Genomic DNA, 24,503 nt, shown 5'->3' with positions numbered 1-24,503 from the left:
CATCATGATCTTTCTGACCCATGTCATTTTGGGACACCCCGATGCATGGCCATTGCCCACATCAGTGTGGCCAAAGGCTTTCTGTCCACATGTCCACGGCCCCTCCTGTGACAGCCAGAGGTCATTATAGCCACATCGCCCAGGACCATCAGTCAGTCTTCCTCAGGTCTATGACAACCCCATGGTCACCCTGGAGGTGTTAGGATTCTGGGCTGTGCACGAATGCCTGGAGAGTCTCCGAGGGGCTCTGCTCCAGATAGCCATGCCCTAGCCGGTCCCTAGCATTCCATTTGTCACCTGCCTGCCATCCCCACGCCCTTGAATCATCAAGGGGCTTCATGATGAGCTGTTTACCCAGGAATTCTTTTCTCTAGGTAGATGCTAGGGAAAAGCAACATAATACACCAACTGAGGTTAAACAGTGCTGCCCCGGAGAAGGAACTCTGAGGAAGCAATTGACGAGTGCCTCGCAGAGATGGATGAATGCTTCTGCAGAAAATAAAACCTTTCATTGTTCTGTCCTCAGAAGCAGAGCTTTCCTTCTGACCTGAGTGTGTAGCCACTTCTTGGTTTCTGACCCCCCCTCCTCAGGCAGATGGGGTTGGGGGTGGGGCCGCCGGCTCCAGCAGCCATTCTTGCGTCCAAGAGCAGGATCAGAGGCACAAGTTGTGTCCATATTCTTGTGGAGCACCCTCCTAGTCTTGAGGAGGTCCTTCTGCTTCTCTCTCTGGCCTTCAAAGCCCTCTCTGCTCTTAACTCCTGATCCCTTCCTTTATCCTCACTTAGCCACAAGCACGTGCCCTGCTCACAAGAGACAGGCTGGAGGCTCTAAAGGATCTAGCAGGAGGCAGGGGACATGTCCAGGAAGAACCAGGACCTTCTGTACAGGTTTCACCCTTGACCAAACAGAGCCTTCCCAGAGATAAGGACAAGAAGAGCCCGAAATCTCTGAAAATGGCAAAGGGCCAATGCAGGGAAGTTTTCGGAGCCATCTAACCATCTGAACCCTCGAGAAATTACATAAACCATGGGAAATGCGTGTGTTGTCAATCCCACCTCCTTGAGTTTGCACCCCAGTCTTGATTCTTGACCACACTATTTCAAGTTTACAGAAGCAACGTTTGAATAGTCTAAACCCCGTTTTGCAGCCATTTGCAAGGCGTTTCATCCTTGGGCACACAAGAGTAACTTAGTGTAGGTCCAGACCCCATGTCAAATCTGGAAGGACAGAGACCCTTCCTCACACAGATGACTTCTTCTGTCTCAGCATCTTTTCTGGTCTGTGTTTGGCTTAGCCTACCGTTGAGGGAAACGTGACTCCCATGTTAACACTGAAGACTGCCTGGAGAGAAATGCAGAGCCTCATTGGAACATTGAAAACACAATCTGACCTTATCACTCATTCATTCATTTAAGAATTACTAGTCGGACCCTAAAGTTTGAGTGCCACAATCGTACGCACTGAATAAATAAGCAACTGATACTGTATGCTTGACCTCCCTGGTGGCTCAGATGGTAAAGAATCTGCCTGCAATGCAGGTGGCCCAGGCTCCACTCGTGGGATCGCCTCGAATATGACCGAGTGACTAACAGCCCCTGTATACTTAAATCTCATTGAGATCTACATGAGGCAAGTGAGAGAGGCACAAAGATGCAATGGTAGAGTCAGTCCTTCAGCTGAACCAGGATGTGCTTCATGGGGCTCCCCGAGCAGCAGGCAGATGTGTCTGGAAGGTTGGAAGGATGGATTCCTGGCCGAGGGGACAGTGTGAGCAAAGGCTCAGAGTTGCTCAAAGGTGTGCAGTGTCCAAAGCTCAGTATGTGATGGCTCAGCCCTGAGAGGGGCCGGAGGGGAGAAGACATTAGAAGGGAGGGAAGGTCAGGTGAAGAAGGGTTTGATAAAACTCTGCTAAGGTGGGTAAACTCTATGGACTGGTTTTCAACAGGAAGTGAAAAATGGAACCGGATTGTGGTTTGATGCCTATGCTGGATGGTGGGGGGTGAACTGGAAAAGATCCTAAAATCTACAATATCAACAAAGAAAAATCACCTTCAGAGAACTCACTTGAGGAAGGGAGATTCCAGCGTGACTTTTTGAGTTGACCTCAACAGGATGGTCCACACACACAGATTATTGTGCCTGAGGGAGTTGATGGTTCTCCCCACAAGTTAATGAAAAGACCCCCACACTCCCCCTCCTCTCTGAACAGAAGAAAGGGACATGGAAGCAGCTCCAGGCTTATAAGGGGCTGTGCCATCCCTGTTTTTGACCCTCCCAACTCCTGGTCTGAAAAAATGCAACATCACCAGACTTGATGAGCCCGCAAACCATGTGAACTTTATCTTTTACTCTCTGCAGACCTTTAAAAGGGACTATGATGCAATATAATTGATAGTTGGATGGTGGGAATCAAAAGACATTCAACATATCCTCACCAAAGATTCTTTATCCTCAAGCACATTGCTTGAAACTTGGCAGGGAGCCGGGCCAGCGTCTCACTGCTATGTCTGTAGAGGGTTTCCTTGTGCAGGCGAGGAAAATCATAAATAGACAGAGCTCTTGTCCTGACATAGACCTCAGACCAATGAGAACCCCTCTGGGCATAAAGACCTTCAGGAGGGGTTTCAACTACTCTCAGCGATGCCTGGGGTTCCAAACCTGTGACACCAGGACTCACCAACTAAAACAAAATCCAGACTCAGGTAAAGAGACTTTATTCAAAATGATTATAATGATAAAGAGAAGGAACTAACCACAAGACTGGCAACAATCTAAAGCCCAGTAGTAAGGAATCTTTCTGTAGTTAGGAGACCAGGGGCTGGAAAGGATGGAGGTGACAGGCTGAGAGCAGCAGGTGTGATTAGACAGGTGATCAGAAGATGCCTCTCCTTGTGGGCAGCTGATTCCAGAGGGTCTTCAAGGAATGTTGTTCTCTTTTGCAACGCTTGTCCACTCAGGCCTGAGCAGAGATCACTAAGCTGTGGGATGGAGAACAGGTTAAGTAGAGTTTAAGGAGCATTTTCTTCCAATTGACATGTGGGTGAAATTGCAGTCAATCATTAATGAGGAAAAAATACACTCTTGAGGGACTGTGCTTGGTTTGTTTTAGGTTACATATACATCTGGTCCCATTACTTCATGGCAAATATATGGGGAAACAGTGGAAACAGTGAAAACAGACTTTATTTGGGGGGGCTTAAAAATCACTGCAGATGGTGACTGCAGCCATGAAATTAAAAGACGCTTACTCCTTGGAAGAAAAGTTATGACCAACCTAGACAGCATATTAAAAAGCAGAGACATTACTTTGCCAACAAAGGTCCTTCTAGTCAAGGCTATGGTTTTTCCAGTAGCCTTTCACATGTATGGATGTGAGAGTTAGACCATAAAGAATACTGAGTGCATAAAAGTTGATGCTTTTGAACTGTGGTGTTGGAGAAAACTTGAGAGTCACTTGGACTGCAAGGACTGCAAGGATGCAACCAGTCCATCCTAAAGGAGATCAGTCCTGAATGTTCATTGGAAGGACTGATGCTGAAGCTGAAACTCCAATACTTAGGCCACCTGATGCGAAGAACTGACTGATGCTGGGAAAGATTGAAGGTGGGAGGAGAGGGGGACGACAGAGGATGGGATGGCTGGATGGCATCACTGACTCAATGGACATGAGTTTGAGTAAATTCCGGGCATTGGTGATGGACAGGGAGGCCTGGCATGCTGCAGTCTGTGGGGTCGCAAAGAGTCGGACACGACTGAGTGACTGAACTGAACTGATTGATATATGCCTGCTGCTGCTGCTGCTGCTGCTGCTGCTGCTAAGTCGCTTCAGTCGTGTCCGACTCTGTGCGACCCCATAGATGGCAGCCCACCAGGCTCTGCGGTCCCTGGGATTCTCCAGGCAAGAATACTGGAGTGGGTTGCCATTTTCTTCTCCAATGCATGAAAGTGAAAAGTGAAAGTGAAGTCGCTCAGTCATGTCTGACTCTTCGAGACCCCATGGACTGCAGCCTATCAGGTTCCTCCATCCATGGGATTTTCCAGGCAAGAGTACTGGAGTGGGTTGCCATTGCCTTCTCCAGATATATGCCTAAAGGATTTTAATATGATCAGGAAGGGAAATTTTATATTTGAGAGGAAATGATTATCTTGTTTAGATGTAAAATAAAACTTGTAAAAGAATTTTCATGTCAGATCTTCACAACTGCAAGATCTGGGGATGCAGAAAGGCTGTCATAGAACTGGTGGATCTTTCTGGAGAAGGAAATGGCTACCCACTCCAGTGTTCTTGCCTGGAGAATCCCATGGACAGAGGAGCCTGGCAGGCTACTGTCTATGGGGTCGCAAGAGTCAGAAATGACTGAGCGACTTTCACTTTCACTTCACTTCACTAGGTCACACTGCCTCTGGCTCATCTGCTGACAATCGAGTTTATTTCAACAATTGTATAAACACCACACGTCCAACTTCCCTGTACCATGCACAGAGAAGGAGGACTTATCAGCAGGTGCCTGTCTCCTTTTACCTACCTTGTGGATCCTGAAAGTATAACACTTCATAGAAAGAAGCTGGGTGCTCAGGCTCTCTGATGTACTTGACAGTCATGATACTGCCAGAAGATCTATAATCCAGGAGTGAACCTTCACAAATCTTCCCTAAGAGAGAAGATCTTGGCAGCCCATCTATAATCTCCAGAGACTCTTTATTACAGTTGAGGCTGTTGGAGCAGAGAGAAGGGCAGGCATCAGCCTTTGGAATCATGGTCCCTCCAGCAGGCAGCCTCCCCTGTCCAGACCCAGTGCAATCACAGAGCTTTGCTCACCAGACTTCCCAGGCATGGTGCCCACAGGGAAGGAGACTAACCCTTCTGGAGGAGGGGATGGTGGTCACCCAGGACCCTCCCCACACCAGGGCTGCAGGTGACTCCTTGCCTCCTGAGCAGCCCCACTGATGGGGCTCAGGGAAGCCCACCCAGAACTCTGGGATCAGGAGCCACTGGAGGGAATAGTAAAGTCAACCCTGAGGACTGTTTCCTTGGGCAACAAGAATGGAGTCAGTTGAGGCCCAGACATGCTTGTATGACTCCACTCCTGCTTCACCTTCTGCACCCCTGGCACAAAGAACCCAGGACCCCCTATTAGCCTCCAGGATCTAGAGAGGCGAAAGGGGCATCCAGCTCTCCCTGCTGTGGGCAAAGTGCACACTCGGGTAGTCACACTCCTGCTGAGGTCTCCGTCTCCTCCTGCTCATCAGACCTGACCCCACCCTGTCTTTCTCTCTCAGCCACCAGCGTGTGTCCCACCCAGGAGCGAGATTGGAGCCTCTCTGTGCTAAAACGAGACACGGAAGGGATATCTCACCAGGACACACACTCAGCTCCCTCTATACTAGCTCACTCTTGGACAGACTGATTCCTTCCTGGTCCCAAGGACAGTCATATACAAAACTGGCCTTTGAGAGGGTCAAAGGAACAATTAATGAAAATTTTAAGAATAATCTGTCCCTCTGATCCTAATAGAAATGGTGATGTAGGAAATGCCTGCCTCCTTCAGCCCTGGCGTGTGGTTTCGGTAGATGGTCTGAGCCCTGCTGTGAGGCAGGCATCTCCAGGTTGTCCTCACACAGAGCAGCTCCTCCATCTAGTGGAGACCTGACCCTGTAGAAGGTCTGGGGGGACAGGGCCCTCAGTCACAAGATAACATCACCTGTCTCAACCACCACTGTGGATTATACATCACTTGGTCTGCAACTGGTGGAAATGTGGCCCCTGTGTTAGTATCTGTGAAGAGTAACCTACTATAGAAATGCTACAACTTGTTTCTACATTGACAGTGCTTTCTGTTGCAGTATTATTCATTCTGTCTTTTAATTGTTCATTCAGTCTTTCATTCATCCATGCACTCACTAGTTAGAAAATATTTCTTGACCGCCAAAAATAAGACTCCCTTTCTTGTAGGCACAAACTCAGACATGGGCAGGAATGGTGTGTGCATCGTCGCTCAGTCATGTCGCTCAACTATTTGAGACCCTATGGACTGTGGCCCATCAGGCTCCTCTATCCATGGGATTCTCCAGGAAAGAATATTGAAATGGGATGCCAGTCCCTTCTCCAGGGGATCTTCCCAAAGCAGGTAATATATGGGGCACAAATCTGAGAAAGATCTGCCCAGCTGTGGACAGAGTCAGAGAAGGGGTTTCATGTGTGATGGAAAAGTTCTTCCAGTGAACTCGTGAACTAGGAAATGAGGACCCTAAGCAGCAGGTGGTGAGTCTGGGAGAGGTGGAAGGTGCCTTCCAGGCAGAGGGGACAGTGTGAGCAAAGGCTCAGAGCTGCCCAGCAGTCTGATGGGTCCACAGCTCAGTGTGTGCTGGCTCAGCTCAGAGAGGGGGCAGAGGGGAGAAGAGGTTAGAAGGGAGGGGAGATCGGGGTCCCCTGGAGGGATCTGAAAGCCATGCAAGGAGGGTCAGCTCTATGCAGAGGGCAGGGGGCCATGCAGGGTCGTCAGCAGGAGTGAGCTGGAGTCAGGATGTGTCTGGATGTGTGTGCTGGGTGGTGCAGGGGGAACGGGAAGGGGCAAAGAGGGACACCTTCCCATAAAACCACACCATCAGCAAAGAACACTCAACTGAGTACTTACTGGAGATATTGGATAGACACCCTAACATGGTACTGTGGTGGCATCTGGATAGTCCAGACACAGTTCGTTTTTGGTCCATAATAGGTGGCGATCACTCCAGACTCCTCTTTTAGGATTCCCCCACAGTTAGTATTCCCTATAACAGAAGAAAGGATTCCAGTCTCCCAGAAGGTGCACCAGGCTGCTGGGATCTGTGCCATCCCTCGCCTACCCCACTGCAGGTGGTCCTGACTCCCACTCCCCAATCACAAACAGACATCCACCATCCAGTCTGAGCATCCAGGAAAATGTGGTTTTCAAGGTTTTACTCTTTTCAGAATTTTAAAGAGATCCATACCCTTTACTGCAGTTTGTTTTGATCCCTGAAAAATATAAGAGTTTAACACCTTGTCAGCAAAAAATTGTTTGTCAAGTGAAAGTGCAAGTCACTCAGTCGTGTCCGACTCTTCGACGCCATGGACCATACAGTCCATGGAATTCTCCAGGCCAGAATACTGGAGTGGGTAGCTGTTCCCTTCTCCAGGGGCTCTTCCCAACCTAGGGATCAACCCAGGTATCCCACATTACAGGCATATTCTTTTACCAGCTGAACCGCCAGAGAAGCCCATTGTTTGCAAAGTGAAGATAAAATAGCACTTTCGTCATTAGTGTTTTGATCAAATGAGTTCAAGTTTTACCTGGACCTGAAAATCACTAGGGAAATCAGTCAATCATCGATTGATCAATCATCAGTCACTCAATCATCTATCAGCCCCCACATCAGGGGGAAAACGTTCTCTTTGCCCAGCACCCCCCTGATGCCAATGCACCCTCTGCCTGGAGGCTCTGATATCTGACACTGGACACGGTGATGCCCCTCAGCCCTCCAGGCTCCAGCCATTGAAGGTGGCTCCATAGTCCTGGGACACCTGTGCTGTGGAGAGGTGGTCCCATTCCTGCCTCATGAGGTTGTGCAGGTAGGAGGGCAGGGGAAGCTCCTGGGTTGTGGAGGTGAGGAGGGGAGGGAGAAGGAACAAGGTGGGAGTCGTAGGAGGTCAGGTTATGGGACCCTAGGGATTGTTAAGACCAAGGCTGACGGTCAGCTCCGGAAATGCCAAGTTCCTTTAACCAAAAGGTAAATGACACCAGTGTTTCCAGGAGAGGCATCTGAACTGAAGCCCTAAAGCACTGCTCCCCGTGAGGAGCATAAAATGGTAAAGCATTAAGACTGTACTTACAGGGGAGCCAGTCCATTGAATCCACTGTGGCTGGAAAGACATCAAAAGAGAACAACAAATGAAAAGCTGGAAGTTACTGAAGTGTTAAGGCTATATAACACACACAGTGCACACCCTGTGAGGAGGGGCTGTGTTTCCAGGGATCGTGCTGGGCTCACAATACTTGGCTGCCCTCGTCCTGGGAAGAGCTGGGTCCTGCAGGGACAGAGCAGGAAGGAAGTCTGGAGCTTAGCCTTCAAGACTCGCTCATTCAGCTGTGACTGTCTGTTTCTCAGGCCCACTCAGTGAAAATGAATGTTCTGGTTCTGGAGCCACAGTCAGACAAGTCAGCTCTCAGGAGGCTGAGTGGCTTCTCCAGTTAACCTGGGAGTTTCTGCTCGGCAGGTTGAACCTGCTGTTTCCTAGGAAACCTCTCAGTCCCGGGCCAATCAGAACAGAGAGGCACTCAAAAATAACTTGAGTATTTCTTGTAATTCTTCAATGAGACTAATGATGAATTTGCTTTTGGTGTAAATACATGGAATAAAAATCTCAGCTGAGAAGAAATGAGAATTCTTAATTTATGAAAGTTTCACCGTATCAGGGAACTGAGTCAGTGACCTGACAGCAATCACTGTTTCCTCTGTTGTTGTGGCTTGTAGTTTATCTTCAGGGCATGATAAGTGGGCACAGCACAGCTCAGGAAACAGACTGGGGCCCAGTGAGCCTCGGGTGACAGCTGGATGGCTTTAGACAAGGTATTTATTCTCACAAACCTCAGTCCACGCACCTGTAAACTGGAAATTTAATAGTCACAACCTCCTTGGTTCCAGAGGACAGTCCACGCATACACAGCTCAGTGTCCATCCCAGAGAGGCTGTCCACTATGCTCCCTGCCACTGTCAACCTCCCACCACATTCATTTCCTTTCCCATAGACACTGCTTTCCTCAGTAAATAGAAATCAACAAGCGCTCTGGAAGCTATGTGACCATAGATGTCAACCAGGACACTGGGGTCCATCTCCAGCTGCCCATCCTGAGTACCGAAGTGGCACAGTGTTGGGGGCCACAAAGGAAACCTCCCCACCCTGGAGCATCCATCTCATCTGCTCTGGAAAATACAAATCGAGGTTTCTCTGAAAGCAGATCTCAAGGGCAGAATCACACATCTTCCCATCACGGACCTGCACGTACAGTGACCTCCTCTGATCTAGAATCTAAGGTCCCGGCTTTGAAGCAGGGGAACAAGCAGCCCCTTGGAGGAGTTCAGGACACATCACCCCAAAACATGCCATCCTGATCTGTTGATTTGAACTGATGGTGCTTGAGAAACAGCAGATGCAGGAAGGGCTCTGATGGACATGTTTCTACCTATAAGCTGCCCACAAAGTGTCCCAGGAGCAGGGCTCTCCTTCCCCACCCCGCACAGCCCCAGACCAGGGAGATGGGAAGGTCCTGATCACAGGAGACAGGGATAAATGCTGAGAAGGATCTGTGCTCACACACTGATAGCACAAGCCCATGCCGTCCACTCGGCTCCTGGTCATGAGCACAGCTGCCTGCAGGGGAGCAGGGAAGGAGAGTGTGGGTCGATGAAAAGAGGAGCTGGAGCAAAAAAGCACAGAGAAGGCGGAGGGGACAGAGTAAGACCCACAGAAAGCGAGGAGGAAGGAGACAGAGAGAGCGAGGAGGAAGGAGACAGAGAGAGCAAGGAGGAAGGAGACAGGCTTCCCTGAAGGCACGGCCATCTCTTCTTTCCCTCCAGCACCAAGAATCTTCGTGGTTCCCTCTATGTTCAGTGCAGGCCCAGCACCCAGCCCCCTGCAAGGCTAAGACCCCACCCCCACTCCCCTCGTAGGACATCCTCAGCCTTGCTGGGAGCTGCTGCTCCTGCCGGTCATCCCAGAGCTCGTGTTGCTGCCACGTCTCCATCCCGGGGGCAGAGGCAGAGCAGCCCACCTGTCCTGGGGCTTCTGCAGGGGCCCCCACTTCCCCTTGGATGCCACCCTCCAATCAGGTCCAGCCGGGGTCCCACCTACAACACTCACACCATCACACTTCCAAGACCCCTGCAAAGCTGACCATGTCTGGTTCACCTCCTCCAGGTCTGGGCTGAGAGCTGGCTGTCCCACAGGGCATCCCAGGGGACATTGGCTAAAGCAGAGGGGGCCCAGGGAATGCATGCCAGAGCAAGGACGGACAGCCCAGAAAATGTTTTAAAATCACTGTATACTCAGCCGTGGGTCATGACCATCCTGTTGGACACTCCTCCTCCAGGCCAGGCTAAGGGTGGCATCTCCTTGGAGGAGGGCAGCTTGCAGACCCTCTTCTTGGGCAACAAGTGAACTGCACAGACTCTCTAGGTTGAACAGGAAGCAGAGAGGCCCCAGGGGCAAGGGGCTTACCTGTGCTGAGCAGTAAGGCCCAAGGGATGACGCTGGACAGCTTCATCTTCGCAGCCTGGCACCAGCCTCAGCAGTGAGCCTGGCCCCGGAGGCCTGGGGCTATATACACACAGCAGCTGACACCTGACCTCCTCTTCCCCTGGAGCCCAGCCCCGCAGGGCTGCGGGAGTCCCGGGTTCTCTAGGAGAAGCAGGCTGCCTGCTGCTTTCTTTGTGTCTTTGTCACACACTTTCTGTGCCTTTTTCCCCTGGGAAATAATGAGCAATTTCTTTTCTTCCTCTCCTCTTCCTGCAGTCCTAGATAATAGGTGACATGGACCAATGGCCACACAGAGCTCTTATTTGGGAGCCCTCCTGTCTAAGGTTAAGCTTCAGCATGTTCACCTCCAGTGACTTGCATAAGCCTCACAACACCTTGGACAGGAGAGGACCTGAGACCCAGAGAGGCCAAGGGACGTGCCTACATCCCAGGGCACCAGTGGCAGAAGAAGGACCAGTCTGACGTCCCAGCTGCCTTGTCTTAAGAGCCCTCCTGTGTCACTCAGGGCAAAGGCAGGTAAACAGCCCCATGTCTGCTCCAGGTGTGCGGGTCACAATTGGTGGGGCAGCTGGAGTACATGTCAGCCTGTGTGGTGTGTCCACAAGAGAGAAAGGTAGGCACATGTTGGCATTTATTCTATATTTATACCAACACCCACATGGCTCTGATAGTGAGGTATTACAGTTATGAGAACCCAGAAGAGCTCCTTGTTGAAAACATGTAGCGGATTCCTAACATGTTCCATCTGAGTTTACTTTATAAGTAAACTTTGTAAGTACTTTATAAGTCAACTTTCTACTACCTATTTATCCAAGGAAATGAAAACATGGCCACACAGAACATTATTCATGAATATTCATAGCTTCATTATTTGTAACAGAGAGTGGTTAAAAACCCAAATGTCCATTCATTGTTGAATGCGTAAATGAAACACAGTCTGTTTGTATAATGGAAGTCATTCGACCATTTAAAGGACCACCAGCCCAATTGTCTTTCAAGGAGCATTAGCAACTACACACCAACCAGGAGAACGCTATGTCCATTTTCCTGACCTTAAAAACTCTGCATTTTACTAAATCTTTCAAAATTCCATGCTGATTAGAAATGCTTAAAATAATATCTTTTTAAAAATATGCACTTCTCCAACTGCCAGTGGGGTTGGCTGCTTTTCCAGTGGGGATGTAGCTTAGTGGCAGAGTGTGTGCTTAGCATGCATGAGGTCCTGGGTTAAATCCCTGGCACCTCCAGCTTTCTTGGGGGGGGTGTGGAATTTGTTTTGGATTCTAAATCAGTACTAGATGCATCCTCATTTGCTAAGAACACCCACCGCTTGCCTACTTTTTTAGTTCATTTTGAGCTTCCCTGGTGGGTCAGACAGTAAAAGCATCTGCTCGCAATGTGGGAGATCCAGGTTCAATCCCTGGGTCAGGAAGATCCCCTGGAGAAGGAAATGGCAACCCACTCTAGTACTCTCGCTTGGAAAATTCCATGGATGAAGGAACCTTGTAGGCTACAGTCCATTGGATCGAAAAGAGTTAGATATGACTGAGTGACTTGGGCTGGAAGAAGCACAAGCTGGAATCAAGATTGCCGGGAGAAATATCAATAACCTCAGATATGCAGATGACATCACCCTTATGGCAGAAAGTGAAGAGGAACTAAAAAGCCTCTTGATGAAAGTGAAAGAGGAGAGTGAAAAAGTTGGCTTAAAGCTCAACATTCAGAAAACGAAGATCATGGCATCTGGTCCCATCACTTCATGGCAAATAGATGGGTAAACAGTGGAAACAGTAACAGACTTTATTTTTGGGGGCTCCAAAATCACTGCAGATGGTGACTGCAGCCATGAAATTAAAAGACGCTTACTCCTTGGAAGCAAAGTTATGACCAACCTAGATAGCATATTCAAAAGCAGAGACATTACTTTGCCAAGAGAGGTCTGTCTAGTCAAGGCTATGGTTTTTCCAGTGGTCATGTATGGATGTGAGAGTTGGACTGTGAAGAGAGCTGAGTGCCAAAGAATTGATGCTTTTGAACTGTGGTGTTGGAGAAGACTCTTGAGAGTGCCCTGGACTGCAAGGAGATCCAACCAGTCCATCCTAAAGGAGATCAGCCCTGGGATTTCTTTGGAAGGAATGATGCTAAAGCTGAAACTCCAGTACTTTGGCCACCTCATGCACAGAGCTGACTCATTGGAAAAAAACTCTGATGCTGGGAGGGATTGGGGGCAAGAGGAGAAGGGGACGACAGAGGATGAGATGGCTGGATGGCATCACTGACTCGATGGATGTGAGCCTGAGTGAACTCTGGGAGTTGGTGATGGACAAGGAGGCCTGGTGTGCTGCAATTCATGGGGTTGCAAAGAGTCGAACATGACTGAGAGACTGAACTGAATTGAACTGAACTGAGTGAATTTACTTTCACTTTCCAATGTTTCTAGTCCAACCCCAGTTCTTTTGAGAAATGCCTGTTCGTGCATATCTTTGGGCCAGTTTTCTGTTATTGTTGCATTACTCATTTCTCTTTATGGGTGGTAGAAACTTCCTGTTCTTTTTAAGTCATATGTTTCTTTACAGAAACCCTAATGGGTTCCCAGTGGGAGGGACATGCTACCTCAAGCAGAGCACAGAGAAGTTGCCTGAGCTATCTGGTCACTCAAGCTCTTCTGGCTAATGAATGGAGGAGGAGGAGGCTCATTGGACAGGGTCTCCCTCTCAGAAAACAATGCTGGTTCTGCTCCAGTGGTTAAGTGCCCTGGTTGTTATTTCTGTAAAGTGAAGTCGCTCAGTCGTGTCTGACTGTTTGCAACCCAATGAACGGTAGCCTACCAGGCTACGCGATCTGTGGCATTTTCCAGGCAAGAATACTGGAGTGGGCTGCCATTTCCTTCTCCAGGAGATCTTCCCAACCCAGGGATTGAACCTGGGTCTCCTGCATTGCAGACAGACGCTTTACCATCTGAGCCACTAGGGAAGCCCAAAATGCAATAATTCCGTACAGTTCTCCTTCCATCTAGAATCTCCCTTGACTTATCGTTCCCTGTTACCCCTGGCAGTCCCCTACACACAGAATACTCCCTGGCTCTGGTCTGTGGACAGAACAAGGAGCACCCCATGGCTGTAAATGGCTGGATGGAGGGAATGCAGGAGCCATGGGAGGAAGACAGTTGCTTGTCTTCCATCCCAGCCCAAGCATCCTACCTTCAGTCCCTGCGTGTCTGGTTCGCTGTCCTCCCCCTCAGCGTCCATGCAGGTTTGTGACTGCTTGGGGGGGAAGGAAAACACAGTCCCATTTCCAGGGACACTCAGGAATCAAAGTCTGAGCTCTATTTGGGTAGCCAACTGTCCTTCCGCCACTTGTCCGATTGTCTCCCACTGTGCCAATAATGGGTGCGTGCGTGCTCAGTCGCTTCAGTCAAGTCCTACTCTGCAGCCCGCCAGGCTCCCCTGACCTTGGGATTCTCCAGGCAAGAACACTGGAGTGGGTTGCCATGCCCTGCTCCAGGGGATCTTCCCAACCCAAGGATAGAACCCGCTTCTCCCGCGACTCCCTTATTGCAGGAGTGGATTCTTTATCACTGAGCCACCAGGGAAGCTCTTGTTACCAGGTTAATTGGTTAATTACCAAAGCTTTATAATAATCCTTCATGGATAATAGTTGCTATTTCCCCTTTATATGTGTGATTTCAGTTCCTTTTCAAAATTGCCCTATTTTGGAACTTTCATTCTTCTATATGAGTTTTGGATTGTCTTAATGGCAACCCACTCCTGTACTCTTGCCTGGAAAATCCCATGGATGGAGGAGACTGGTGGGCTACAGACCACGGGGCCACAAAGAGTCGGACATGACTGAGCGACTTCACTTTCTTTCACTTTATCAAATTCTAGGAAAGTCGATTTTAATTTAAAGTGCATTAAATTAATAGATGTGTTGGGCAGAATTGGCATTTTTATGATCTGAAGCTTTTGAACCTGTAACACTTGTGTTTCTCCATTTCATCACATTTTCTAGTCTTTCAGTATCATTTAGAAGTTTTTTCCATAGAAACCTGATACACCTAATCGGTTATTACAGTTGGAAACATTACTATTTTTCACACATTGATCCAGCAATCTTAACCTTAGCATTAGTTCCTATCAATTGACTTCAGATAATTTTTAAAAATTTTCTATGTGTACCATACTGGCTGAATAAGATTAGTTTTATTACTTTTTTGCCAATTATTACAATTTAACTCCTTGTTCTTACAGAGAAAAGTGCTAAAATGACCAGAGTCTCCTAAACAATGCTGATTAAATGTGATGGTTATCATTCCGTCTTACTCTTAACTTTAATGGGATTACTTCTGAAGCCTCACCGTATATTAGAGGTCTGCTGGACATTTTTTTATACTTATGCTTTAAGGCATTTAGCTTGTTCCCTTCAATAAGATTCTAAGAGCTCTTTTACATCATTAATGCCTATTGAGTTTTGCTGGATTTGTTTCTGAATCCAGGAAGCAGTAATACAGACTTTAGTGCTTATTCTGTTAAACTCAAAAATTACACGAGTAGATTTTCTGATTTTGAATTATCTTTGCATCTTTGAGATAAATTCTTATTTTTAAAAATATTTTTTAACAATACTCAATTCAATTTCCTAAAATTATGTCCTATTCTATTTCATTTTATCTTGTTTTCATCTGTATTCTTCAATTACATTGCCTAAAATTTCTTTTACTGTCTGTCCTTGCCCATAACTCATATCAGATTATAGTTATATCACTTCCGTTCAGTCACTCAGTACTGTCCGACTCTGTGACCCCATGAACCACAGCATGCTAGTCCTCCCTGTCCATCACCAACTCCCAGAATCTACCCAGACCCATGTCCATTGTGTCAGTGATGCCATCCAACCATCTCATCTTCTGTCATCCCCTTCTCCTCCTGCCCTCAATCTTTCCCAGCATCAGGGTCTTTTCCAATGAGTCAGCTCTCCGCATCAGGTGGCCAAAGTATTGGAGTTTCAGCTTCAACATCAGTCCTTCCAATGAACACCCAGGACTGATCTCCTTTAGGGTGTACAGTTTGGATCGCCTCGCAGTCCAAGAGACTCTCAAGAGTCTTCTCCAACACCACAGTTCAAAAGCATCAATTCTTTGGCGCTCAGTCCAACTCTCATATCCATACATACTGGAAAAACCATATCCTTGACTAGACAGACCTTTGTTGGCAAAGTAATGTCTCTGTGTTTTAATATGCTGTCTAGGTTGGTCAGTACTCTTGCCTGGAAAATCCCATGGGTGGAGGAGCCTGGTGGGCTACAGTCCATGGGGTCGTTAAGAGTCGGACACGACTGAGGCGACTTAGCAGCAGCAGCAGTAGGTTGGTCATAACTTTCCTTCCAAGGAGCAAGCATCTTTTAATTTCATGGGTGCAGTCACCATCTGCAGTGATTTTGAAGACCCCAAAATAAAGTCTGTCACTGTTTACACTGTTTCCCAATCTATTTGCCATAAAGTGATGGGACCAGATGCCATGATCTTAGTTTTCTGAATGTTGAGCTTTTTAAGCCAATTTTTCACTCTCTTCTTTAACTTTCATCAAGAGATTTTTTAGCTCTTCTTTGTTTTCTGCCATAAGGGTGGTATCATCTGCATATCTGAGGTTATTGATATTTCTCCTGGAAATCTTGATTCCAACTTCTGCTTCATCCAGCCTGGCATTTCTCATGATTTACTCTGCATAGAAGTTAAATAAGCAGGATGACAATATACAGCCTTGATGTACTCCTTTTCCTATTTGGAACCAGTCTGTGGCTCCATGTCCAGTTCTAACTGTTGCTTCTTGACCTGCATACAGATTTCTTAGGAGGCAAGTCCCATTTCTTGAAGAATTTTCCACAATTTTTTGTGATCTACACAGTCAAAGTCTTTGGCATAGTCAATAAAGCAGAAGTAGATGTTTTTCTGGGACTCTTTTGCTTTTTTGATGATCCAGTGGATGTTGGCATTTTGATCTCTGGTTCCTCTGCCTTTTCTAAACCCAGCTTGAATATCTGGAAGTTCACGGATCACATGCTGTTGAAGCCTGGCTTGGAGAACTTGAGCATTACTTTGCTAATGGGTGAGATGAGTGCTCCTGAAAAGATGAAAGATGATGCTGTGAAAGTGCTGCACTCAATGTGCCAGCAAATTTGGAAAACTCAGCAGTGGCCACAGGACTGGAAAAGGTCAGTTTTCATTCCAACCCCAAAGAAAGGCAATGCCAAAGAATGCTCAAACTACAGCACAATTGCACTCATCTCACACGAGCAAAGTAATGCTCAAAATTCTCCAAGCCAGGCTTCAGCAATATGTGAACCGTGAACTTCCAGATGTTCAAACTGGTTTTAGAAAAGGCAGAGGAACCAGAGATCAAATTGCCAACATCCATTGGATCATGGAAAAAGCAAGAGAGTCCCAGAAATACATCTATTTCTGCTTTATTGACTATGCCAAAGCCTTTGACTGTAAGGGTCACAATAAACTGTGGAAAATTCTGAAAGAGATGGGAATACCAGACCACCTGATCTGCCTCTTGAGAAATTTGTATGCAGGTCAGGAAGCAACAGTTAGAACTGGACATGGAACAACAGACTGGTTCCAAATAGGAAAAGGAGTACATCAAGGCTGTATATTGTCACCCTGCTTATTTAACTTATATGCGGAGTACATCATGAGAAACGCTGGACTGGAAGAAGCACAAGCTGGAATCAAGATTGCTGGGAGAAATATCAATAACCTCAGATATGCAGATGATACAACCCTTATGGCAGAAAGTGAAGAGGAACTCAAAAGCCTCTTGATGAAGGTGAAAGAGGAGAGTGAAAAAGTTGGCTTAAAGCTCAACATTCAGAAAACGAAGATCATGGCATCTGGTCCCATCACTTCTCGGGAAATAGATGGGGAAACAGTGTCAGACTTTATTTTTCTGGGCTCCAAAATCACTGCAGATGGTGACTGCAGCCATGATATTAAAAGACATTTACTCCTTGAGAGAAAAGTTATGACCAACCTAGATAGCATATTCAAAAGCAGAGACATTACTTTGCCAACAAAGGTCCATCTAGTCAAGGCTATGGTTTTTCCAGTGGTCATGTATGGATGTGAGAGTAAGACTATAAAGAAAGCTGAGTGCAGAAGAATTGATGCTTTTGAACTGTGGCATTGGAGAAGACTCTTTAGAGTCCCTTGGACAGAAAGGAGATCCAACCAGTCCTTCCTAAATGAAATCAGTCCTGAATATTCATTGGAAGGACTGATGCTGAAGCTGAAACTCCAATACTTTGGACACCTGATGCAAAGAGCTGACTCATTTGAAAAGACCCTGATGCCTGGAAAGATTGAAGGCAAGAGATGAAGGGGACGACAGAGGATGAGATGGGTGGATGGCATCACCGACTCAGTGGACATGAGTTTGAGTAAACTCCGGGAGTTGGTGATCAACAGGCAAGCCTGGTGTGCTGTGGTCCACAGGGTCACAAAGCATTGAACACAACTGAAAGACTGAACCGAACTGAATTACTTTTGGAAATGAATGTCTTAAAGGTAAGGGGAAAGAGGGAACATGAAATTGTCCTCCTTCCTTGGGAGCCAAGCAGTTCCAATAACAGAGCCACTTTGTCAGATGTATTCTTGAAGGACTCAAGCCAGCGTGCGTGCTGAGACTTTATGCTAAGTTGGTTGACATAGAACAGGGAGAGAAGGAATTGCCTAGTAAATTCCCAGAGAGACTACAAGAGGCTCTCCACAAGTTTCCTGATGTGGATCCTGAAAGTGCAGAGGAGAAATAATCTTAAAATATAGATTTCTCACTCAGTCAGCTCCAGATATCTGCCATAAGTTATGAGAACAGGCATTTGAACCAAATCAGTCTTTATAATCTGTTACAGCTGGCTCAGATGGTATATTATGATAGAGAATACAAGGAGCAAAAAAGAAGGAGACAAAAGACTCAAGACCCATTGAGGAAAAATGCCCAGAGGAACCCAGGTGAAAAGGGTTGGGCTTGCTATTACTATGGAGAGGAGGGGCATCTCAAGCTAAGTTGCTCTCAGGCGTCTGAGCTGCCCCCAGCTCTCTGTCCAGTCTGTAAAGGACCACACTGGAGGAGAGACTGCCCCCAGAGGTGTAGGCCCCAGGGGTCGGGCTCTCAGGACAATCAATCAGGGACTGAAGGTTCCCAGGGGTCCCCACACAAACTCCCGACCCAATAACATGTGAGAAACCCTGGGTATCAGTAACTGTGGGCGGCCAGTCAATCAATTTTCGGTTGGACACTGAGGCATCTTTCTCTGTGCTCACTGAAGCCCCTGGTCCACTTTCCTCCCGATCCACTACTGTAATGGGACAGTCACAGCCAAATGCTATTATTTCAGTCATCCTTTAAGCTGCAACTGGGACTCTGGGCTGTTTTCTCACAAGTTTCTGATTGTGCGGAGACTCTCTCACCCCTTCTGGGGAGGGATTATACTGAGCAAGGTCCAGGCCTCTATTTCCATGAATATGGAGACTTCTCTCTTTCTCCCGTTAATTCAACAAAGTGTAAATCCTAAAGTGTGGGCTAATGGAAAAACTGTGGGTTGAGCACAAAATGCTGTTCCTGTCATTATCAAGCTCAAAGACCCTAACCTATTTCCACATCAAAAGCAGTACCCACAAAAGCCCGAGGTTAAGGAAGAGTTAAAAGCCATCATTGAAAAGTTAAAGGAGCAGGGGCTATTCATTCCCTGTAATAGTCTATACAACACTCCTATTTGGGGTGTGAAAAAGTCAAATGATGAATGGAGACTAGTTCAAGATTTATGAATAATAAATGAGGCTGTGGTTCCTTTTACTCATATGCAAAAACGAATGGATTTTCTTGCTTACAGGCCTGAGTAGACACTGAATGGATTGAAGCCTTTCCCTGCCATGGTGAACAGGCTAGGGAAGTTATAAAAATTTTAATCCATGAAATTATTCCCAGGTTTGGGCTGCCACAGAGCCTCCAGAGCAACTATGCTCCACCTTTAAAGCTGCTTTAAATCAAAGGGTGTCAAAAGCTCTAGGAATAGAATATCACTTACACTGTTCCTGGAGACCCCAATCTTCAGAAAAGGTTGAAAAGGCTAATGACATTATTCAAAGACATCCGTGTAAGCTAACGCAGGAAACACAGACAGTTGCTTTAAAGTGTTACCCCTAGCTTTAATGAGGGCCTGAACTGCCCCTAACAAGAAGGGACTGGCTCTATGGGAGACCATTTTTGCACACAGATATTGTCATAGACCCTAAAGCCTTAGAACTAACTACTTGACTCAGCTTTCAGCTTTTCAACCTCCGCATCAATTGAAGGCTTCATATGATGGGTTTCTCTGGTTGAAGAAAAGACTTTCTTCAACTCTGTGAATATCTTCACCATCAGCAACCACGTGTGATGTCTCTCTTTAGTCTAGTGATATCTAGCAATCCTAAGATGGACTGGTGTAACATTTTGTACGTTAACTATGGATATACTGTGGTTTTCAACTTTGATTATACATTATCTTGGTTTAATGACTATTTTGCTGCACATAAATAGGTAAATGCATCTAGATCTGGTGGTTTTCTACCTGATGTTTATCAAACATGGGATAAGATCATATGGCTAACTCCTGAAAAGGGATGCCTACTATCTAACACTCGTATATGCTTGGAACAAATAGAGCCATCCCCAGAAGTTAGCTGACAACTTAATTACAATGATTGGAATCAATTGAGATTTTTGCCTCAAGAAATATGCAATGTGATCATTCCTGTGTTTTCCAATCCCAGTTCAGGTCCTCCTTCTGCCTGCCCAGGAACTGATTGGGACTGGATCCCTCAGTCATGCTTGTTTGCTCCAAACGGGACCTACTGGATATATGGCTCTTACCTATGGGCATGGCTTCCCCCTGGCTGGATAGGGAGATGCACCCGAAGATTACCTTTTACTCATGGCTTTGTATTTTCAGAGCTTCCAGAGAATCCTGCCAATCTGCCACACCTTAAAACTCACTGGGCAAGGTCTGTATTTCACTGGTATGATTATCTGGCTGCAATATTCATTCCCTCTCTGGGAACTATAGGTGTTATGCTACAAGTTGATGCTCTGACTAAGTTTACTCAACAGGCTTTACAAGAGTCTCAAAAAGCTATTTCAGCCCTTAGTACAAATTATTATATTAACCAAATACAAATTAGAAAGGTGGTTTTACAAAACAGATTGGCTTAAATATTCTAACGGCCCCACAAGGAGGAACTTGTGATATTATTCATACCCGATGTTGTACATAATACCAGATATGAGTACTAATGTTACTCACTTTACTAAACACATGAAGAAGATGATTCAGGCTATGGATTCTCCTGAAGTCTCAGTCACCTCACTTTTGGAAATGTTAACTAGCTCCCCATGGTGGAAAATTGTCTTAATCGTGATAATTCTAATTGTTCTGCTTGAACTGTTTGCTCCCTGCACGTGTAACTGTGTAATGAATTTGCTTCCAACCATTTGAAAGCTTTTAAGTTACGAATGGTTGTATAGCCTCCTAAGAGTACCGCAGACTCCTCCAACTATTATTTGGGGTCCCTGGATCAGAGACCCTCAATATGAGGGTTAGGAGAATATGTTGCCTCAACAGATTAGGGACGATACCCTTCAACAGCAGGAAGTAGTTATGGAATGAAAACGATGCCTCTTTCCCTCGGCAACATAATTCTCCTTAAAGAAAAGAGGGGAATGAGACGGTCAATTCCTAGGCAGGTTGCTAAGAAGTCCGGGGACCTCAAGGAGGAGAGAGCGGTCTGGAATTCTCAAGGAGGAGGAAAGGACACATGTCTTATTTCCCCCCCCCCCTCTACATTCCTTAGTCTTAGTCACATAAAATTTTTTTTTTTCTTTAAGCCAGAAACTGATGATTACACAACAAAACTCAGTTTAAACTCTGTACTATGGATTATATAGCAACAATGTATCCTGTTTGAGAAATCTGTATGCAGGTCGAGAAGTAGCAGTTCGAACTGGACATGGAACAACAGACTGGTTTTAAATAGGAAAAGGAGTACATCAAGACTGTATATTGCCACTCTGCTTATTTAACTTATATGCAGAGTACATCATGAGAAACTCTGGACTAGATGAAGCACAAGCTGGAATCAAGATTCCCGGGAGAAATATCAGTAACTTTAGATATGCATCCTTATGGCAGAAAGCAAAGAAGAACTAAAGAGTCTCTTGATCAAAGTGAAAGAAGAGAGTGAAAAAGTTGACTTAAAACTCAACATTCAGAAAACTAATATCATGGCATCTTGTCCCATTGCTTCATGGCAAATAGATGGGGAAAAAGTGGAAATAGTGGCAGACTTCATTTTGGGAGGCTCCAAAATCACTGTAGATGGTGACTGCAGCCGTGAAATTAAAAGACACTTACTCCTTGGAAGAAAAGTTATGACCAACCTAAACAGCATATTAAAAAGGAGAGACATTACTTTGCCAACAAAGGTCCATCTAGTCAAAGCTATGGTTTTTCCAGTAGTCATGTATGGATGTCAGAGTTGGACTATAAAGAAAGCTGAGCACCAAAAACTTGATGCTTTTGAACTGTGGTGTTGGAGAAGACTCTTGAGAGCCCCTTGGACTGCAACGAAGTCCAACCAGTCCATCCTAAAGGAAATCAGGCCTGAATATTCATTGGAAGGACTGATGCTGAAGCTGAAACTCCAATACTTTGGCTACCTGATGTGATGAACTGACTCATTTGAAAGGACCCTGATGCTGGGAAAGATTGAAGGCGGGAGGAGAAGGGGATGACAGAGGATGAGATGGTTGGATGGCATCACTGACTCAATGGACATGAGTTTGAGTAAACTGTGGGAGTTGATGATGGACAGGGAGGCCTGGTGACCATGGGGTTGCAAAGAGTTGGACATGACTGAGCGACTGAACTGAACTGATGCTGCTTGAGGACAGTTTCTCCTTCCTGAAAACCTTCTGACTAATCCTGATATCAAATGTATATTATGGAAGTGGGTCTGGTAGGATCTTTCTATTGTTAAGTTCTAATCCTGTTACCCTAAAATGTAAATTGTGGGAGCGGGTCTGGTGAAATTTTTACAAGCTTGAGACATTCTTTGGATTTATTGTAATAACTAATTTAAAAAGTATGTAATTCCCTTGCCAATGACTACCAAATGGGGCATCCCCCCCTCTGATGTCTATGTCAGAAACTTTCCCTGTCCCTTTTCATTCTTTAATAAAACTCTGCTACACAAAAGCTCTTGAGTGATCAAGCCTGGTTCGTGGTCATGAAGCTAAATCTTCTTCGGAGATCGAGAATTCAGCATTGTTCACCATAAGCTATCAATTGTAGAGTTATCCATTCAGCTGAATCATGATGTACTAATTGGGGACCCTCAGAAGCAGGCAGGTGAAACTGGAAGTGTTGTAAGAATGCACTTCTGGCCCAGGGGACAGTGTGAACTATGGCAGGAAGATGCCCAAAGTTCTACTGGGCCCAGTACTCAGTGTGTGATGGCTCAGCCCTGAGAAAGCATATAAGGAAGAAGACATTAAGAAGGAGGGAAGGTCAGATGGAAAGGATTTTATAAGCTCTAAACAGGCTTCTCTGTGCATGGAATTTTTCCAGGCAAGCATACTGGAGTGGGTTGCCATTTCCTTCTCCAGGGGATCTTCTTGACCCAGGGATCGAACCCTGGCCTTCCTGCATGGCAGGTGGATTCTTTACTGACTGAGCTACCAGGGGAGCCCCAAACTCTGCTAAGATGGGTAAATTTAATCTCAATGGCAGGGATTCATAGAAGGGCTTTCAACAGGAACTGAAAATGGAATCAGATCCTGTTTGGATACATGTGCTGGATAGTGGTGGGTGAACTGGAGGAAATCAGGATGAAAGCTTTCCTAATATCTACAACATCAGCAAACAAAACCCACCTCCAGGAAACTCACTTGCGGGAGGGAGATCCCAGCAAGGCGCTGAGCCGCTCTCATCGGGCATTGTTGTTCTTGAGGGAGTTGATGACCCAGCTCAAGGTCCATGAAGAGGCCCCCACACCACCCCTTCCGCTCTGAGCAGAAGTCAAAGACTTGAAGGCAATTTGGTCAGTTCCAGGCCTACAAGAGGCTGTGCCATTCAGGCACCACTGTGCTTTTTGCTCCTCCTATCATCTGATCTGATAAAACGCAGTATCACCCAACTTTGATGAACTGACAATGCAGGCTTTATGTTTTACTCTTTTCAGAACTTCAAAAGTAACCCTGATGCAGTACTAGGCTAGGGGGCATCAAAGAGATTAAACACATTCTCATCAAATATTCTCTACCATCAACCATGTTGCCAGAAAGTTTAGCAGAGAGTTGGGCCAGCATCTCGTTTCTCTTTCTAGGGAGGTTTTCCTTGTGAAGGTGAGAGAAATAGTCAATAGGCACAACTCCTGTCTCCAGACAGGCCTCAGACAAAGGAGAATTCCTCTGGTTTTAAAGACCTTCAGAGAGGATTTCAGTCACTCTCAGTGATGCCTGAGTTCCGACACTGTGAAATGAGGACTCACAAACAAAACAAAAAAAACAATTCCAGACTCAGTTAAAGAGACTTTATTCAAAATAATTACAGGAATAAGTAGAATGATCCAGCCTCTAGACTGACAAGTTTTTAAAGCTCAGGAGTAAGAAGTCTTTCCTTCCATGGAGGAGACAGACAACTGGGACAGACACAGAGGGAGGGATGGGTTCAATATGTGATCAGACAGGTAAGCAGAGGACATCTCTTCTCTTGCTCAGCTGATTCCTGAAATCTGCAAGGACCGTTGTTCTCATTTGTAATGCTTGCCCACCCTTAGGCACAAGGCAAATGTCACTAATCTCTGGGATGGAGAGCAGCTTAAATAGACTTTGGGTAAGTCAAATCAATAAACATTTTCTTCCAACTGATAACTGGGGGAAACTTTCAGCAAAAACACTAATGAGGAAAAAAGCAATTTTGGGGACTGTGTCTTGTTTCCTCTGGGTTACATATGTATCTATATACCTGCATAACACCTATATAATGAACATAAATTTCCATTAGTATACTAATATACATATATGCATATATATGTACGTGTATGTATATATATATAATATATATCTGCTATATATCTACATATTTACTATACACCTATAGACCTTATATATATGTATTGTATATTCC

At 46.0% G+C, this 24,503-nt stretch overlaps 1 protein-coding gene and 1 non-coding gene across 2 annotated transcripts; both read right to left on the bottom strand.

Moving 5' to 3' along the window:
• Window positions 1-2,974: 2,974 nt before the first annotated feature.
• Window positions 2,975-10,731, bottom strand: LOC102396169 (spermadhesin-1). Its single transcript, XM_044935118.2, has 5 exons — window positions 10,239-10,731; window positions 7,854-7,883; window positions 6,637-6,772; window positions 4,528-4,715; window positions 2,975-2,979 (listed from the first exon to the last, which is right to left on the bottom strand). Exons 1-5 carry the CDS (start codon window positions 10,282-10,284, stop codon window positions 2,975-2,977), a joined length of 405 nt encoding a protein of 134 aa, XP_044791053.2. The 5' UTR covers window positions 10,285-10,731.
• A 2,447-nt stretch (window positions 10,732-13,178) lies between these two features.
• TRNAC-GCA lies at window positions 13,179-13,250 on the bottom strand. The gene has a single exon. It is a non-coding gene; the product is annotated as a tRNA-Cys (tRNA).
• Window positions 13,251-24,503: the final 11,253 nt, after the last annotated feature.

This window comes from Bubalus bubalis, chromosome 23 (genome assembly GCF_019923935.1).
Source record: "Bubalus bubalis isolate 160015118507 breed Murrah chromosome 23, NDDB_SH_1, whole genome shotgun sequence".
Taxonomy (NCBI): Eukaryota; Metazoa; Chordata; class Mammalia; order Artiodactyla; family Bovidae; genus Bubalus; species Bubalus bubalis.
Note: the sequence above shows the minus strand (reverse complement) of the source record. Positions and strands in the feature narration are given on the sequence as shown.

Excerpts from the sequence above, each read along its gene's own strand:
- LOC102396169 (XM_044935118.2), bottom strand. The coding sequence starts at position 10,284 with ATGAAGCTGTCCAGCGTCATCCCTTGGGCCTTACTGCTCAGCACAG. Across the intron at positions 7,884-10,238 it reads GGCCTTACTGCTCAGCACAG|CCACAGTGGATTCAATGGAC; the intron begins GTAAGCCCCTTG and ends ATGTCTTTCCAG. Across the intron at positions 6,773-7,853 it reads TTCAATGGACTGGCTCCCCT|GGAATACTAACTGTGGGGGA; the intron begins GTAAGTACAGTC and ends CTTCTGTTATAG.